This window comes from Haemorhous mexicanus, chromosome Z (assembly GCF_027477595.1).
Source record: "Haemorhous mexicanus isolate bHaeMex1 chromosome Z, bHaeMex1.pri, whole genome shotgun sequence".
Lineage (NCBI taxonomy): Eukaryota > Metazoa > Chordata > Aves > Passeriformes > Fringillidae > Haemorhous > Haemorhous mexicanus.
In genome coordinates this window covers 68,970,612-68,990,936 of record NC_082381.1, presented here as the reverse complement: position 1 = coordinate 68,990,936, position 20,325 = coordinate 68,970,612, and the positions used below count along the sequence as shown (strand labels likewise).

Here is a 20,325-nt window from a genome sequence, read left to right as displayed (position 1 = left end):
CAGTTCACTTCCCATATGCTTTTTGACTTAGCCACACAAAATTAGTATCTCAGAGCTCCTTAAACAGGAACAGCAGTTTTGTTCCAAAACTCTTCCTGTCAATTTCATCCATGCATCCGTTTAGCAAGTGCATTCCCTATTTTCTGTGGTATCACTGCCCTGTGTCTGTCTCTGCTGGCATCTATACACAAGGAAGATGGCACAAGAGTAAGAATTATGGCTTGCCTCGAGCAAGTTCTTAAATAATGTAAAACAGGATATGCTGTGGGTTACACAGAACAGAAATATGAGCTCAGTATTGACAGGGACATCCTAAAGCTTCATTTGGGTTGAGATTTGGCTTTTTCTTAGGAGAAGGTAAAATCCAGAGGTGAGCATGACAACAGAAAGGAAAAAACTCTGTCCAGATATAGGAACAAGCAGTCAAGTTTGTGACAAGCTTTAAACTCCTTGATTTGACCTTGAGAAACATCAGGTAGCACAAAGTCCAGGATAGGTAAATGAGCATTTGAAATTAGCTCATTCTGAGATTAGTAGTTCTGTTAAGAGGTGTTTGTAAAAATATATATTTATTTTATACCAACCAGAAAGCAGGGTAAATGCTTCTTGTAACACTGCATTGATTCTTACTAAGCAACAGGAAACTTGTAACTAATCTGAAAAGAGGAGAATTTTTAAATAAGTGTAGAAATATGAAATGCATATAATTTGGCACTTGGTTCCAGGTACCAATGGAATGAAGTACTTATATATTTTAAGACCTAAATAGGACTGCTAATGGCCAGTTTGCAAAAAAAGAGGTTATAAAATAGGTTTTATTGTCATAAAATCACTCCCAAGCTGCTTTCCAAAAAATTTTAGCAGAAAAATATACCTGTGAAAAGCCAGCATACAATACAGCTGGAAGTTCCCAGAGGTTATGGATAACATGGATCCATAGCTTATGCAACTATCAGTGAATAAATAACTTCATGCTTGGATATGCTCATTTACACATGATCTTGGGAATGTTGGAGAACTTTCTGAAGCATTAACTGATTTCTGTTAAATACATCAAGGCACGATAAAGAACAGTGTGAGGCTTAACTGAAATGAGACCCTAACTGATTTTAATATTTTTGAGCTGTCAATAAACTACAATTGAATGTTAGCTATGCAGTGTATGGGTCATGGTGAAAAATTTTATTTCAAAGTTGTTTTTCCAAAGAATGTTTTGTGAGTATTTTTCCTAGTGCATGTATATATTTTCAAAGCAGACTGCTAAGAACTTTTAGAGACTGACTTGTAATTTTAGTTCTAAGAAAGAAATGCTCTTTGTGCCTGTTTTTTTTTTTTTAATTGGAACTGAATTTCCAACATATTCTTCAAATCTCCTCACTCTAGCACTTCTTCAACATATGCCTATCAGAAAAGTATATTCAGTCTGGAACCTCATATAGGTTTCTTCTTAAACAGAAGAAAAAGGAGATAAAATAGTTTGGGAAAGATCTCTATCAGTTTATAACAAAAAACACCAAAGAAATCTCGGTTCTTATCTAACATATTTACATTTAAATTTCTAAGATGTATTACCTTGTGTTGAGTTTTCAGACCTAGCTGTTTATTAACAATTTTGGATGAATCACAGGAGTACCCAGATACTATCATATCAGCACAGTACTTCATCAAATACTGACATGTGAAAATGGGTCAGATTATCCCCCCAGAAAAATCATTCTTTTCCTTGTATGTTTACTTCAACACTGTTATGTACTTATATGGAATTGTTATTTAATAGTATTATTGCCAAACTGGCTATTAACATAATTCACCTAGCACTGACCAACTACAGAACAAAAATTAAACAAATATTTTGCTGTTGTTAAATTTTTTTTTCTATGGGTCTGACCTTCTGAAGCCAGCAGGTCACTTGGATTATATATACAATGTTGATAATTGCATTCCTTAAATCTACAAAATGCAATAGAGCTCACTATTTTCCAAAATAGCTTTAAAAACAATTACAATTACTGCCCAGACATTTTCAAACACAGCGGGCTATTGGCTTAGGCAGTGATGGAAACCCTAAAAAGAAGATAAATATTTTGAAATGCACTGTAAATCAAATTTGTGCACTGGACTAAGAATGGATTATCTGCCTCTAAACAGCAAAAGATGTTTTAGCTTGAGGGTTTTTTTCCATGCTTATTTACTAGAAATGATTTTAAATTGTGTCTGTGTGATTTATTTCTTTTTTTTCTCAACATTTTTAACAGCTGATTTGTAATAAATGCTCGACTATAATTAGTTCTACATACTTTACTCATTACATTTACTGATGCACAGGAATCCACTGTTTCTCAATCTTTTAATAAAAAGTACATTTTTCAGCTTAAAAACGGATTTGGAACAACGCTATGTTGGCCTAAAGCTGCTCTACAAGTATTTATAGCAGATGTATCTACAGTCTCAACTGGGCACATTTTGATGATGTTTTTGATACCTCTGACAACAGAGGCATTGATTAAGAATGAGACTGTGAGGAAGATTATTATATTGTGATCTACTATCTTTTGGTAATGTGGTACCAAGACAAAGTTAGCCACTTTTTCTAACCTTCATTTCAGAAAGTGTCTGGGAGGGGACAAAAAAAGAAAAAGGCAGCCCAAATGGAAGCCAAAGTCACTGGTTTTGTGTACGTCCACTCCAACCTGGTTATGAATTATCAGTTTTTTGACTTTGAGCCAGATTGACCATCTCTGGCACAGCAAGATTATTGCAGGACAAAGACAACACTGCCTGTGTACCTTCTTAGGAATCCTTCAGCAGACCACAAGCTCATTGTCCAATGGGTATCTTCTTGAAAGAAGTTATGTCAGTAAGATAGTGTGATGCTAGATTGATGCTGATGGTTTACTAATTAATACAGAGCTGGATTTGCATTCTTCTCTTTCCTAGCAGATCGCAAGGGGAACATGGGAAGTGTACCCTGGACTTTCAGAGTTTCCAGCTGGAAGACAACCCCTTGGAATGACCAGAAGGAAGCAGCATTTTCCTAAGTCAGGTCATTATTTTTATAAAGTGGGAGTGAAAGCATAAAGTTTTACAAAATTTGCCTTCACAGAGAAAGATACCATTTTCTTAGAAGTGTCATGAGTATTTAGTTCTTAATGAGAATGGGGTATTATCCTGTTAGCCCTTGTAATATTGTAATATGTAAAAATATCTGTGTTTTCTAGTGAAAGACTTCAGTTGCATAAATCTAGCTGTTGAGTTTCCCACTTTTCCTTCTTCCCCTTAGACAGTGATTTTCTGGCTTTTCTCAGTATACTGAGCAGGAAAATATGAAACGAGCAAATCATAAGACTGAAAAAAAACTTAAGAAGAGAATGGTAACTCAGAAGTTTGATTTTGGTTTGGTGGTTTATTTCTCACAGACAGTTGCATGATTTTTTCTAAATCCTGGCTCAAGATTTTTGTGCCGTAAGGCTGATCATTCATCTGTCCAGCCCTTTTCAAACTTCTCTGCATTGTATCCAGGTAAGAATGAACCATACCTTCAAAACCAGCATGAACTTAATCAAAACAAAGATAAACATATATTGTTGAATGACATACATGGTATAATAAGGAAAACATAAGCAAAATCAAGCTGAGGCTTCACATGTAACCACAAGACTCCACTGCACAACTCTGGACACCCTGTGCAAGGTCACTGCTTTTGTAATCAAGTTTATCAAGTCACAGAGGAATGATGAAAATTTCAGTCCAAAGTTACCAAAACATGTTACTTCTCTCTTTTATTTTTAAAGGAGATTCAAGGTTCATTGTTTTGAAGGCTGTAAGTGTCATGCTCTTAACGAGCAACATACCTCTTGGCAGCTCTTCACTATCTTGATTACCAGCTGAGAGTCAACACACCCTGTAAGCATTTGTTCATCAGCTCAGCAGAATTACTCAGGACCCAGTGAGCATCTGGCATTCAAGAATGCAGCTGTCTTTGTGGCAGGCAAATTTACAGACATGATTTTTGCAACCGCTACTTTTTGTGCTCATTTGCAGTTCACTCATCTGCTAAATACAGCATGGCCAAATGAAACAGGTTATCCAAAGTGGTATAGAGTTCTGCTCACTGCTGCAACTCACTGAGAGACTCATAGCTTCTTTTGTTATTACTATACTATAGCGTTCAGGCGTTCACCAGAGGGATTAAACTGACCCTATCTCTGCAGGCTCGGCAAGGACTCTCCACTCTCCACCCTGAAGACTGAGCTTCTGCAAGGGACGTCTCTGAGCTCAAGGTGTTTCTGCATCTGCCCACAAAAGCCATGTTCTCTCCTTTGCAGGGGTACCTCTGGGTTGGACCTGTGGTCTCGTCCTTTTTACTAAACTCTTGCCCCAGGATTCCCTTGCTGAGATTTCCTCAGCTCCTTACACATCCCCCAGCCCCATCTCATGGTCCTACTCTTTCTTCTTGGACCCTAGCTCCTCTACAGATTTCCCAAACTAGTAGCCTCAGCATAGCTCCCCCAAAACCACTGTCACTGGCCTTCCACCACAGCTCAAGCCATCCTGTCCCATGCAGAGTATTCTCCCTTTGGAGCTGTCACGGCTGCACACGGGGGCAGCCCCTTCACCTCTCCAGCGGAGGAGGCAGCTGTGGTGAGCTGCAGGCTGGGCAGAGGCTGCTGCTCAGCCTGGCCAAAGCAGCGCTCCCTGAGGAGAAGCCGAACCACGCCCAGCTCTTGGCCTCACCTCGGGTGCCAGCTACTCACAGGGGTGACTCACCACAGCTCAGAGCTCAGCAGCTCTCCACACCAACATGATTGACTAGGGATTGCCAGCTGCCATGGCAGAACTGCACATTCCAGCATTCCAGCACCCACCCTGGCTGCAGCTCGGAACAGCCACAAGCCACAGCTGAGCGCCAGCAGAGGGCTGAAGGGACACCTTCTGCTGTAGACCAAGAGGTGGCTGCAGGCCAAATTTGAAAGATGCTCTGGAACCCTGTTCCCAGCAAGAAAGCCAGGTGACAAAAAGGCCTCATTCCATGGGAACCAATTTTATGCAGTGCTGGTCCCAGGCACTTGTGATACCTGATGCCATGGCCATCCACTGAGTCTTTCATGGGTGTCTGCCCACGCTGCAGAGGAGCAGGCAGCAAGCCTGTGGTACCAGAAACCTGTTTTGCTCATACTGGGGACAAAAAGGCCACATAGCAGTTTTTCCAGCTAGAGAGGGCACACCTACAGCCATGAGACCAAGGCCTCAAACCTATCATTCTTAGTCCTTCTGTCATTAAAATTTGTGATCTTCACAACTGCAAGAAATGGAAAAAAAACAGCATAGCAAATCTTCAAATCTGGGGGGGATGCGTCACAGAATGATGCTTGAGACCTTTCTTAGATGGATTAGGAAAACAGAGTTAAAAACCCCCAAACCCTCCATGGAAGTAGAATTCAGGTAATTTGTCTTCAGCTTTACAAACAATTAATAGTGCAGTGAGCTGAGCCAGCTTCTTAAACCTCACTGAAAATAAAAATGGAATATTCTTACCTTGTGTTTTCTTTTTGAAGCTTGTATAAAATGTAGTTTAATTTCTTTTCCTCTTTTAATTATATAGGCGTTGCTGCACTTTATTTCACAAGAACTCTGAGCAAGATATAGTTAATTGATACAGGTAATTATAGCCATCATACCTTCCCTTCTCTCTAGAAAATCAGTTACAAGCCCTATCCTTGACAAAATGCTTTCAAAGAATAATACATCTGAAGTCAAATGTTATTGCAAATTGACAGGATAGTTTCAACAATGTAACTTTATCTTAGGTAAATAAACTTCCAAGGAAACTTTGAGCCCGAAAGGCCAAATGAGATGTTTGAGATTCCTTTTTGCTGCAGAAGGTCTTGTTTTGATAGTGCATTGCAATAAAAAGGCTACATGTGAAAGAGAATCTGAGACCAAAAGAGAGGCTTGGTTCCTCCTCTTTGTATTTGCTCCTAACTCAATATTTTTCATAATAGGAAAAAAGAAACTTTAAGGGGCCTCTAATTACTGCTGTAGAAAAAATATTAAATATTATTTTTATTTGAACTACTGTTTGAAAAAGAATTAACGCATTTCTAGATTTTTTTCTTGAAATTCTTATTTAGATTTTATATTTGTTTCTACACTTCAATAAATAATTCACAAAAACAGCCTAAAATGAACATTTTAACAAAAAACTGTGTTAAATTACAGATGTGAAAACTCTCAGTAATATTCACAATAAAGTATCTGATCAAAGACAGCAGTACATGAGATGCATGGATGTGTTAAAGCAGTGAGAAAGAGAAGAAACAGCCATTAGGGGAGATGATGGAGGGAAGAGATACCCTGTACCAGTGTGTGGATGCTGAGGAGTGGAGTCTGAGAAATGAAAGATTGTCCTGGAAATGGATTGTAAACTTTTCAACCACACATTGTCATTCATACACAAGGTCTTGCCCCTATTTCTGGTCATTATTCAAAGATGTTAGAAGGCAGTGACCCTACTAAGCACACTGCACTTCTGTAAATTTATTTGCCTTATGAAACATAGTTGACCTCAGTTTGACCTCATATTGTCAAATGTGACAATAATAACTTAAAATGCATTCTCAACTGAAGTTTTTCTTCTGAAATCCCTAGAGTAGGTCTGGGTCTTTTCATAGAGATATAACTGGAAAATATTCCCACATGTCCAGAACTGTTATCTCACAGTTAATTTGGAGAGGAAGTGTTACTCAGAAACATTACTCAGCATTGCTTCTCAGGGGAGGTAGATTCTACACAGAAGACTGATCTTCATTGCAAAAAATAAATCATATTGCAAGATGGGTTTTTCAAACAATGTGAGCAATAATTTTGTTGTAAACACTGCAAGAATGTGCACATTTGTGGACTTTGATTTCAAGGTAGGGTTGGGGAGAAGAATAAACAAATATACTTCTGATGCAGATGAAGAAATCCAATTTCCAAAGTCCACAGCTTTTTTCTTATCAGCCAGGCCAAATCTCATCTCTCTGTGTGGTCATAGCAACTGAAGCTTGGAACACTCACTGGCTGAGTCTTCACTTCTAGCTTCCAAAACACTTCTTTTTCTATCTCAAGCTGTGATCTGATAAATTTATTTCAAACAGGATTACTAAAGAAGTGAGATTATTTATTTACTGATCTTGATAGACATACTCTGGAAAGGCCTTCCTGTTTGTAGAAATTTAAGCTTCCAATCCTTAATGCAGAAATACATGTATCTTTTCCAGGACAGACTTCAATAATTTTCTGATTGGCAGCTATATGACCTCTGCACATAAACTGTGTCCTGTAGCCTGTCCAGCTCAATGAAAATGTCAGTCCCATGCAGAAACAGAAGCAAATAAATGACATGTGGTGCTTAGGTGGTACGCCAGTTTAAAGGATCCTTAAAGGTACACCACCCCACATTTTGAGTGGCTCATTTTTCTTAAAGGATATGAACTTCCACTTTATCTGGGCCAAACACTTGGGAAATGACCAATTCATTAGTTCTGTAATGAACCTTGTTCCATGGCTGATTGAGCTTTTATAAATCTGTTTGGGATTTCATCCTGATTACTGCATGGAAATGCTCTTACACCATTCTGTCTAGAACTTAGATTGGGGGGACCACACAGAAGCAGTCATCTATCCCTTCCACCTAATTGTTTGTGGTGAAGGGAAAACAGCCAGACAGGGTGTCAATTCTTGCAGAATGACAGCCTCAACTTAGTAATGGCCTCCTACAATACTCTTGGATTGATGACTGACTGCCTCCAGATGAGGCTCACAGGACTCATCCAAAGTCCATTGCAGTAAACCTCCACAGAAGAGGACCCAGAAGAGTCCTGGGTCTTAGTTCCAAGTAACAATAAAAAATAATAAAGAAGTCAGGAGAATAATGAAAATCTGTTCAAAATTCTACAGAGGATTTGTAAAAATGCTTCTTATATATCTATGCTTCAGATAGAACAGCAAGCTTACTCAAGAACAAACAGTATGGAAAAGGGAGTCAGAGAAAGGAAAAGCCAGTATCTCAGGTAAAAATGGTGCTCATTTCCTCAAGAAATAAACTGGAAAAGTGTAACAGGGAATTATAATAGTAGGATTGGCCCCAGAATCAAATTCTGGTGAAAAAAAATGCATTTTTAAAAGACTGGAGGGAATATTTTGTATCAGGAGTTCTATAGTCACCATGGGTTATATCAGGTTTAAGGGTAGCAGGAGAAAAGGAGGGAGAAATACTTCTGTTTCAGTGTTCTCAGTCTGTCATTGTAATACCAGTGGGAAAAAAACAACACTACAAACTGAACAATAATGGGAAATCTATCAGATTATAACTTAGTGTGAATGTACAGGAGAAAAGCCAATATCTTTACAATGACAGAGAAAACTGCCATGAAACTGTGTTATTTACTAAAACCTCTCCATCTTTAACTTTTGATCTGAAGGGCAATAAAATTTTGTGAACAAGCACAGACAGAAATACCCATACTTTTGAAACAGGCCATTGGTTTCTGAATTCTTATTTGTAAATAGAATAACAAAGAATAACCAAAATTAATAAACACCTCATCAATACATTTAAGGTTCTCTGTACTTTCTTTAACATCTTATTTACAAGAGTAAAGTGTTTATGTTCATTAAACCAGAAACTAGATTTTAATTCAGAAATAAGAAATATGTCATCGGACTTGATCAGAGATTTCCATAGCAAGTTATTTACACTGTGCCAGGTAAGAAAGGAAGCATTTCTTGGTAACAGTTACCCAAGCACCAAGTCTACTGAAATTACTTTCTTCTTTGTATCTAAAAACACCATGGTTTCAGATAAACTTCAGATAAACCTTAAAAGCTCAATGCAAGGACATTTTATTGTTATTATTGACTGGCTGTAAACGAAATAATTCCAAGAAGTACAGAATATTTTTGCTGCCATTAATTTCATTCTTGATCTACATCACTGCTTAGGCTAAAATATTACTTAATAATGTACATGACCATATTCTTGATTGTTCCTTTTTGTTATTTCCTTATTTGCTTATATATGACAAATATTTATGCTGCCCAGGACAGGATTCTAGCATAACATAGATGTTACTTCAAGAAGACACCTTATTTATATTTTGATGCATTGGATGAAGCAAACATTAAGCATACAGAATTCTAGTAACTGTAAGTCAGGGAAGAGACAACTGTACCATGGGTATCAATCTTAAAAGCCGCACTTTTATTTTACTAAATTATCTATGTTAAAAACAAATCTGTGCCTGGTGTGGAATTTCACTGCATCAAGTGTTACAATATTTTTGTTTTTATTACAAGCAGGAGAATGCATGTAGAACAAGTGTTAAGAAACATGACAATAAATTAGAATATAATTTACAAAAGCAAAAATAATAATAAAGTAACAGTGTACCACATTAATACTGAGTATAAAATAATAAGCAACTAATCACAATAATACAAAGGTAATTTCAGTCTGTATTATTAAGGATATCTATGTGACATTCACTCCTTTATAAAGTTCCTAACGAAATGGACTATTTTGGATGTATACACCTTGAAGGATTAATCTTAGATTTTTATTTCTGTTTTGATCTTTATATTGCTCAGCGGAAGTACTGGCACCAGGTTTCTGCATCTTGTATTATACTATTTGATTCTAGGTCTGTCATATTTATAGCCTGCACAAAGACTCCTTTTGTCACTATTTAGGAATATAACACTATTTAGCTTAGATTATATAGATGGCTACAGCGTAGCAGCAGCAATGAACTGTGCTGTTGAAACCAATTATTTTTCTTTGAATTAGGTTTCATATTTCAGTCTTAGTCTGTAGTGTTGCTTAGTTTGCAAATCCATATACATTCTGTGTTTTGTTCCCTTTAACAATACAATTCAACATTGCTCCAGGCAGTTCTTTAAATTCCAACCTCAGTGCTGTTATATTGCAGAGTAAACATCAGAATCCCCGGTGTTCTAGCACCAGTAAGAGAGCAAAATGTGTCTTTGGAAGCATTCCTTACAATTTTCATGTTCTAAGTGAGGTAAAAAAATGGGCTTCTTTTCAATACAGAGAAAACCCTTTTCTCATTAGCTGAAATGACACATTAGCTGATAAAAAAAATCATGCCCTGGAGAAAACTGGACCGTGATACAAAAAGGCCTCTTGCTTAGGGAATGTTGTAACAACCCCTTACCCTTTCATCATACTTCTGATCTAACCAGGGCATGTTAGCACCAAGGTGTTCTGTCAAAAGGATACAGGAAGTCAATTCACTTAACAGACAAGCACTACATACTGCCCTTAACCTCTACGGGCAGCTCCCAAAAATTTGGGATGTTTTTATCTACTGGTGTCAGTTTTAACAGGAGTTGTTTACATGGTGATGAGAGCAACAGATAACAAGCATATGTGAATACATGCAAGCCAACTGAAAATTAATTCCACTGGTCACAAGTGTACAGAAGTGGAAATACTGGCAAGAGGTAGCAGATGACAGGAATTTGATGGTCATGAGTATAGACATGGGGTTACACAAAATCCCTTGACAGATTGTCAATATGTTGGGGGAATTTCATAGCATAATTCCTCTTAACAGTATCTATTGTTCCATGTTAATTCACATTAGTAAGTAGTGTGCAACATATTTGGTTTGTTATTGGTAAAATACATTGGTATACTTCAATCTCATATTTTGAAATTATTTTTCACTGAAAAGATTACCTTTTTTTAAAAAAAAAGTGCTATTTAGAATTTGTAACATATAATCGTTCACATAATTTTAACTGCTTTACAACAAAGGAGTCATAGTTGGACACACAATCACATTCATGAAGTACCTGTTGCAAAATGCAAATGTTCAAGTACAATATATTATTATAAAGAAATACCTACTTTCCTCATCTCCCTATTGAGACCATTACTGAAAAGTGAAGGGGAAGAGGAGCATGACAATTAAGTTTTTAATGTTATATTCCTGATTGTGACTTGCCTAAGAAGTTTGGTTTCACTTTAAAAATGCAAAGATTTTGGTGAATATTAAAAATAGGGTAATATGAATAAGTGGAGCATGGCAGTGAATAGTTAAGGCATCTAGCTTCTAATTAACTGGCATGAGTTTGTTCCAGTCTCATGCTGAAAGCTGCCCCTTGCTTAAATATGGTCCAGCTTCACATAGGTACCTGGCCATTTAGGTGAAGGTGGCCAGAATTCACTACAGCCACCCCTTTTCCAGTGTGCCTTACTCCTGATAGTCCAACAGGCCTCTTTGCTCGAGCATGCTTTTGACTTCTCATTTGAACAGAACCTAGACACCTCCATGAGTCACTTATTCTTTGGTTGCAATCCTTGCCACTCAGATGCAGTCTCCTGAATAGAACATTCCCATATTCCTTCTCATAAACAATACCTCTGCTATGGTATCAAAGGAGGGAACATCTGGAACCCATTTTAACTTTCAGCTTTGCAAAGGATTGTTGCTATTACACAGTAGGCTTATCTTTTGCATTCAAATTCTTTAGTTTTGGAGAATCAAAGCTAACATGTAAACCAGATCTAGAAGCTCACAAAGTTGCTTCTTCTTTGTGGCTGGTGTTGTAAACAAAAGTGAGCTGGAGTCAAAGTGTAAGTCCTAAACAACCTTTATGGTAGTAGTGAAGGAGCTGGCAATCCAGTCTTCACCACTGCTGGAGCCTGCCTTCCCCATGATACTGAAATATGTTCCTTTCAGTGGAGATCTGTTTCATTTGTACCATGGTAAGATGGCTATAAACCTGCAGTGAAGATTTCATTTTGTTTCATAGCACACTTGTATTTCATGCACCACTGCAATAACTGTTGCACCTCTTAAAACTAAAGTCCCTCATGGTTGTTCTATTTAGTATAGCTTTTTATATGGCTCACAGCAGTGTTCAGGAAATATGGATTACTCCAAAGGGAAATAGGTGGAATGAAGGAAAAATACTTTTTTTCTAAAAATTTTCTGCTCATTAAATAACATTTCCAAGCTCATTTTATAATTTAAATTGTGGTGCTGTGTCAAGAGATAAAATAGTTAAGATTTTTAAGCTATGACTTAACTTTTTTTTGATTCTTCTTTACTTCCATAGTAAACCAACTCGTAAGAACTACATTTTAAAGAGTTTTAAATAGAAATGGATTCAGTGTCATTGCTAAGTCCATAATAAAAGTTATTTTAATGGTCCATGGATGTAAACAGACTATTGGATTTAGTCAAAAGAACACAAATGTTCCACAGTAAGCTATTCTATATGTGTTGTGTGAATCTTTCAAATTTGGGATCCCCTCATACTGTGTCCAGCACTTTGGATTAATAAATCCCACTTCACAGAAGTTAAAATAATATTGAAATCCTGTCAGCTGGGGCTGACCAGTGGTTATGTTTTCCACAGGGTAATGCATTTGCAAGGACGTCAATCTTATTCCACTGTGTGCTCTCTTCGATGGACACTCTTCCACAATGATAATAACAAGGCACATTCTTCTGCTTCCTGTGGGTCAGTGTCCTTGGCAGGTCTTGCAGCACATCTGTCTGAAGTATGCTCGACTGCAGAATTTGAACTTCAGCACCAGTGGGCAATAGGCCACTTTGTTCACATCTTTGCACTCTAATAATTAAGAACATTAAAGACAAAGAAGACAGATATATAAATTAAAGTACAAAGAAAATTTGATGTTTAACATGCTTCTCATCTACCCATCTATCTTGCTTTCTTTATAACTACTCTTTCTAGTACAGTCTAGTGCATATAATATTGCAAATTTTAAAAGCCATAAAATATTTGCAGGGCTTTCAGACATTTAGGAGTGCGCAGTCTTTGCCTTGGAAGAACTATCATTTATTGGGATACGTGTGTGATCACTTTGCACTGTTAGAACATGTGAGTCTTTTATTTTACATTACTTTTAACTTCCTTCTCAGGAGTTATTTTATTCATCCATGAGAGGTTATCATTATGATGATTCACACTATTTGATACCACACCTACGCATTTGTACAAATCCTTAAAAAAGAATGAGCATTTCAGCTAACAGGGATGGAGAATATTACACAAGTGTTACGAAAGATGGTACCAACAGGGTGAGTTCAGTGACCGAACGGAATGATGGATTCTGCTTTAGACATGGTTCCACACATCCGCAATTTATTTTGTGCTAGAAGGAAAGCCAATTTTATGCCTGTAATAGACATAAAAGCTTTTTCTCAAAGTTGTGTTTTCCTATATGCTGGGTTTACTGCCTCCCCTGCCCTGTTGCACTAGCAAGTAGCTTTCCCAGGAAAGGAGAACAGAGCTCAACCCCATGGAGGATGGTTTCATTCTTTTGCATCCCACACAGATTGCATATAAAGTGACTTTGTGACTACATTACAGAAGCTGGAATATGCTGTAGCTCTCCTCTGGCTCATTTTTTGCACTTGTAGAAAGAAGATGGGAATGGGGAATGGAACAGTTTGATCCGTGCTCTGCTCTTATCCTGATACAGCTTGAGAAAGAGCTACATCTGAGAATTCAGTGACACACTCAGGTTCTACAGCTCTCCAGACTCCATATAATCTCCTAGTACATGATTCTTGCTGTGAGACAGGGTGTTATAGGTAGTGGATTAACACTGGCAAGCATACTGTAGTAGTAAATTGAGTGCAGATGGGAATTTTTAGTATTTGAACCTAGGAAAGCATTAATGAGGCTGAACTTCCAGGTCTGACCAGTGTTTCTGGTAATATGCACGCTTTTAGCTAAGCAAGAAGTGGTTAGGAAATTATTTAAACTTTCATTTCATTAACACAGACGTAGTGCTTTCATTGCAATTCTTTCACTCCACCTACATGATGTTTGACATACTTCTTTTCAAATTTTTTAATTCTTAATGGATACATAATTGAGTGACAGGAAAAAAGAGATTGTGAGTTGCTGGTTGAAACAGATATATTTCTCTACCAGCAACCACACATGGTCACTGTATTTGACTGACTTTCAAAAACTCTTCACAAAAGAGGTCAAGTCTCTTCCAGAAATATTTCAAGTACTCATGTTCATGAAGACTGGGAATATAATATAGATAAATGGTGAATTATAAATGAAGTGAAAAATAAAAAGGTTCACTTGATCTGCACAAGACATAAAAAGTTCACTCAATTGCAAAAATAACCCTCAAACACACTGTGTTTAGTTAAATACAAGTAAAGCCACTAACTCAGTTTTTGCTAAAAGTAGGATTTCAAATTATTCTTTTACATGTTTCTTATATGTTATTTTCCTCTTGAGTAAAACTGGACCCTGTTCAGCTGATGCCATTTGGACAGCAATAAGAGAATATTCTTGAAGTTCCCCAAAACTTCTGGCTTAGAAATCAATTTTGAAATAGATAATGGTGGCTGATGAAGTAGCCTATTCTTCATAGGACTGTGGTTGAATGGAAAAGTTTTAGCAAAGTTCTTTTTGTTTTTAGTAACAAGTGTTAATGAGTTTCAGTAAGCTCCACGCACAAGCTCTGCCTTGCTGAACTTTGTGGCTAGATCCAGCGATATTATGATATTAACTACCATTTTACATTAAAAAAATCACAAAATGTCACTGTCCCTCCAGCTAAAGAAATTGCAAAGATGTATCATATAAAATACAAGAAAAACTGAAATTACATAAAAATAGACAAAAAATTATTAAAACTGAAATTACATAAAAATAGACAATTTTCAGGTAAACTTTTAGATGGGCTTCAGCAGTCTAGGTTCAGCAGACATATATGTATTTAGGAGAACAGAATAATTCTGAATAGGTTTCAAGTGGTGTGGCAGATGATGACTGTAGTTCACTTCCAGCAGAAAACGCAACATTATCCTCATCAGTGATAGCCCATCAAAACCACTTCTAAAATATTACAAATCACCAATGAAAAGTTTGAAAACCCCAGAGGTAAAGCACTTGTAAAATACGAGAAGATTCAATGTAACTTTCTTTTAGTATTTCTGTATCCCCAAAATTTTGACTCATTTTATACAAACAATCTGTTCTTTCCCAAAGAAAAATTTTCCAAGCTTCACCAACATGATCATTACACTGTGGAGTGGCTCAAACTTCCTCAAAACCCTGTATGATTTTATGTTTGGGTAGTAAAATTAAATTTTACAATTAAAAAATTGTTGAACAGGCTCCATAGTCTGCAAGCACAGATGTTTAGCAAACAAAGAGAATCAGGTTTGCTGGGATTTAAAACAGGAAGAGAGCCCCCCCAGATAATCTGACTCTGCTGCAAACCAGCATGCTGCTGGTGAAGTTGCTTTTGCCCTGCAATGGAGCCCAAAGCATGAGGCAGTGCACGAGGCGGCATGTGGACAAAGTCCCTGTGTGTGGGCAGGTATGCTCTGCTACACGTGTGCACTCTGAGGTGGACAAACCCTCTCTCTGAGAGACCTGGTTCCTTCCTTGAAACCCAAATACTGATAGTCAGATCACATCCCACTGTACCTGTGGAGTGACAGAAGTAAGCACAGAGGCACAGCATGCCTCACTCACAAATATATTCACAACAAAATATCATAGCTCCAAACTTTTTCACAGAAAATACTACTTTTCCAAAAATAGTTGTGCTCTTTAGGATTAGTTAGCCCTTGAAACCTTTTCATCATCTCCAGGATGGTGAAAAAGATAAGCCTCACTGTTTAAAGGCTGACACTTTACTGAACTAAGAGATGTTAGCTCCTCTTTTGTCTAAAAGGACTTTTTTAAAGCAGAAAATGCATCAAACCTGCACATTATTCTGCAAATTCTGTTTGTGCTTCTCCTATTCACTATTTAAGAGCAGGTGTAAAAAATTTATAAATGAGAATATATATATATATATATATATATATATATATATATATATATATATATAAGAAATACTTGTACAAGTATTGAAAAAATAATCTTGAAGATAAAATTTTTGCCTAATTTTGAGATAGGGCAACCTTAGTATTTCACAGATTGCAGCAAAATTCTTCTGAAATTACCTAAGCAGTTTAAACTGTTAAATGAATGTTGAGATAAATATCTCCAGTGTGGGACATAAACAGAAATGGGATGCTAAGTGGCAATGTGTTGGGAACCATGTCTTTCAGAAGATACTGTGCTATATCTTTTTCGTTATGATTCTTCCTAACTGTGCTAATGAGCCTGGATAGTCAGGAAGGAGCTGGCTTGCATCTGGCTCTCTCAAAGTGCAGGCCAAAGAGCTGACAACCATCTGGAATACAGTATAAGTGTTTTTCAATATTTTCTATTTATGGATCCCAATAATTTTCCAGTGAAGGTGTGGGTCCCTAAAAACACAATTACCAGACAATTAACAGATGCACTGTAAGAAGCTAGCCTGCACAGTTCTACTGAAGGGAAGTTCAGGCCACTCAGGGTCCCCAGTTGCATTCTTCTACAAGAGAATAGCATATTTTCTAATAATACTGAAGAATTACTAGTGTAATTACTATAAATAATAATATGACCTTGTCATCTAGAAACTAAGAGGAGACTGGGACTGAAACATGTATAAATAATTTATTACCTTCCTTACTTTGGACTGAAATCAACATCTGTGTTTGGAAATAAAATAACATGTAGCCTGTGAGATTTAAAAGGCAGAAAGTTTCCTAGATTGGTAATTATCACTTAAAGATTTCTTGAGAGCACTAAACAGAAATCATGCAAATTTTACCAAAAATAGTGAATTACAGTGTTCATATATTGAAGTATAAGTGTATTTCTGGGACAATTTTGGTATGCTCCCATTTCATCACAGACATCTCTATTTGCCAGACTTTTATAAAAATTTTGAATCTATGGCTTGGACACTGATGGGTAGAGTAGGCATTGAATGGACCACCAAATCTGAGTAGACTGCAGGACAAACTTGCCTTTAAAAAAATTTAATCAGAGCATTTGTTCCACATAAACAGGACATTAAACCCCAATGTAGAAGGAGATTCTGTAAAAATACTCAGTTATATACTGCACAGAGATGAGTTATATCAAAACTAGCAGTGCTAGCAAACATTGTGGTCATGTACTCAAAATTTAGGGAATATAAAAATTTTGGGAATAAGTGTTTTAGAATGACTGCTGTGTAATCTCTTGATAGTTTGGAGAATTTTCTATTCCTTTTCCCCTTCCACACAAAATGAATTGTACTTATCTCATGAGTAACTATTCTCAATTTTATAATCAATGAGGAAACATATTTTTTACTGCCTAGAGCACCAAGTCTACTTTGAAGTTCACATTTCCTAACAGCTTGGCCTAGACCATTTACACATTCAGATCTGAAGTATTTAATAAATATGAATAAGCTTAGTTTCACACTATTATCTCATATATCAACTACCAAAAATACATTCTGATGAAGTCATTTAGTAGTCTAATTAAACTGGACTGTATAATGAAAAAAATACTGTAATTATTTTGAACAGGCATTATAAATAAAAAAAATTAAAAGTTAGTTAGAAGAAGCTGAAAGGATGTCAAAGTGTAAGAACAGACTTTTTCTTTCAAGAACCATGTAGCACGAAATCTATGGTCCCAGTCTTCCCATAAACAGGGAATTTACTATTTTTTGCCACTACATTGTTGTGTTTAACACTGATTAGGCAGGTAGAAGGTCAGTGGATGAAAAGCGTATCATGCTACCCCTGCTATTATGAACGTTTCCATTGAACCAATAAAGAGATTAGAAAATCAAAGATAAAAACAATAGTATTTTGTCCCTTACTTAGGTTATCTATTTTAAGGGTATTTTTTTAAACAAACAATGTGTATTTAGGTTTTCATGACTTTACCATTGAGCTACAATGACTAAGCAGAAAATAATTTTTAAAAAGTCATTCATAGCTTGAGAGATGATGTCATCTAGACTTTTACCAATGCAGCAATGCTGACTAATGTCACTTTTTTCTTTTCAGAATAAATTACATTAAGATGGCAGACTTACCCTCTGTGTTGGAAATGGGAGTACTGTCACATTTACTTTCACACTGCTGCATTGATGGCGGTCTGAGAGTTTCTGGACACTCACTGGATGCTTGTCCAGTATATGACAGGCACTGTACTGTTCTCATCTGTTGCCCAAGACCACACTGTGCAGAACACTAAAGAAGGGAGAAAAAAAATTTAAAACCATGCATCCACATTTTAAATACAAAATAAATAACAGGAAGAAATCAGAAACACTTCACATCCACAAATTTTCAAGAAGACAAGCATGTGAAGATGCTTGATTAATAGAGAAAATAATTATCATAACATGTTCCAGAATTTTTTACAGTACTTGTCTTTCAAAGAAAAGAAAATGCAATGCAATATTGAGTCCCTGAAAAGTCCAGATTTGAGATATTAGAATATAATTTACTCTATTTCATGTATCATACTGACACTTTAGAATAAAGAAGAAAAACTAAAGAAAACAAGAATCCAAATCTTCTACAGGACTTTTTTTAAGGGAAAAGAAAACATCTTTCAAACAAATAGGCTTTGCTATTTCAAAATATTTTTAATTTCTGTAACTAAATAGTTACAATTTTAGTACAATATTAGTTATATATAAAAGTGTATTTGAAGAATCACCATGATAAAAAGCCACCTAGACTGTAATATTGCAAATTATTTTCCACTGGGTAATTAAACTAAAATGTTTCATTTTCGTTAGAGGAAAATTGCTCAGCAAACAGAAATCCATTCATTTAATATTCTAAAAGCAGGCCATTGATCACAAATGAGATGCAAAAATATAAAGAAAGAAGGAAACTTAGTAAATCATATTTTGAAGCACTGCATAATGGTGGCATTATTCAGCCTGTCCTGGAGTAATTTAGTTCCCTGTATGGCAACTCAATATCTTATGTAAAAAATTATATTGATTTCAAAGTGTGGTTTTGTTCAGAGACAGATACATACACAGATCTGCTACTATAATAGGAATTGGCTTTTTATTTCCATCATGTTTCTCAAGGAAGTTAAGCACATTTTAAAAATAGTATACCCTGCAATACTGTTGTATCTCCAAAATACTCTAAAAAAGTAAGGATTTCTTTTTCTTTAAAGTGCATGTAGAAACTCATCCAGTAGAAACTAGATTGTTCTCATGTAGAAACTCATCCAGTAGAAACTAGATTGCTCTCAGACAAGCATCATGAAGAATCACGTTTCAATCTGACACAAAAGGGGAGAATCTTTTTGCTTCACTCAGCCATAGGAACCATCTCTTATCTATCTCCAGGGACATCCTAGGCCACGAGGTGTTAATGTGGGGGACTAACAGCAATGAAGACTTGCATGAGCTGTCTCACCTGTCCCCAGTCTCCAGCAACCCAGCGAGGAGGAGGACATCGGCCTAAGCTACAGCGGATGCGCACTGGCGGCTTGTTCTCATCTTGGCATTGTGCAGCTGGAAAGGTTTTTAGAAGATCACTGCTTTTGCACAGGACGATTCGGTGTTTGAATCCTGGGCCACACTTTGGTGTGCACTGAAAATTATGTAAATAAATAATTAAAATCTCAGTAGAACACCACTGGAACGCTCAGAAATGCTATTTGTAAAGCAGGACATGATGATTTATGATCTTACAATTCAACTATAATCACAAAACAGTAATAATAATTTTTAAATGTTTAGAAACACAAACAAGCTGACTGAAGATTATTTCATTATGTACAAGCTTTTCTAAGTTTTAAATTTCCTTTGCTGTTTATATTTAGGCTACAATGTTACTATATATGTCAGGCTTAAGAAAAACACTGTAAAGTAGAAAGGTCTGCCACATGTAACATTATTATGAAACCAATTTGAGTGTTTCAATAATTAAATTAAGTCAGTCTGTTCTTAATCTGTTCCCCTTAGTACAGTCTTCATCCACTTCACTTTATCCACAGACAATGAATACATTTTTCATCAATACACAAAAGGAAAGAGAAATGCTGGTTTTGACTTCACAGAAAATGCTGGATTTGACTTCATAGAAACCACATCATTCAGATATATCAAAATATGATACCCTCTCCTACAGCATTTGCTTTCCTCTCCTTTCCTATTTAAATTTTAACTCTTATTTCACAAGTTTCCCCTCCATTTATCACTCTTGTGCTATTCTGACAGCAAGAAGACAATAAAGCAGCCACTTGAAAAAGGCCTGATGATCACTGCTTTATGTCATCTTCCTTCACCATGGTGCCACTGCCATTCTCTTTCCTATTTGCTACAGACCATTAACTGTCATACACAGTAGCTCAACTGCATAATGAGGAAGAGATGAGTGCTAGCAA

At 36.5% G+C, this 20,325-nt stretch overlaps 1 protein-coding gene across 1 annotated transcript in view; it reads right to left on the bottom strand.

The window, feature by feature from the left end:
* Nucleotides 1–9,223: 9,223 nt before the first annotated feature.
* The window catches only part of ADAMTS6 (ADAM metallopeptidase with thrombospondin type 1 motif 6), a 144,634-nt gene continuing 133,532 nt past the window's right edge, over nucleotides 9,224–20,325 (bottom strand). The window contains exons 23-25 of the mRNA XM_059836546.1: nucleotides 19,353–19,529; nucleotides 17,999–18,155; nucleotides 9,224–12,648 (exon numbers count right to left, since the gene is read on the bottom strand). Of these exons, the coding sequence (XP_059692529.1) occupies nucleotides 12,539–12,648; nucleotides 17,999–18,155; nucleotides 19,353–19,529 (444 nt within the window). The 3' untranslated portion in view covers nucleotides 9,224–12,538. The remainder of the gene's footprint in view (nucleotides 12,649–17,998; nucleotides 18,156–19,352; nucleotides 19,530–20,325) is intronic.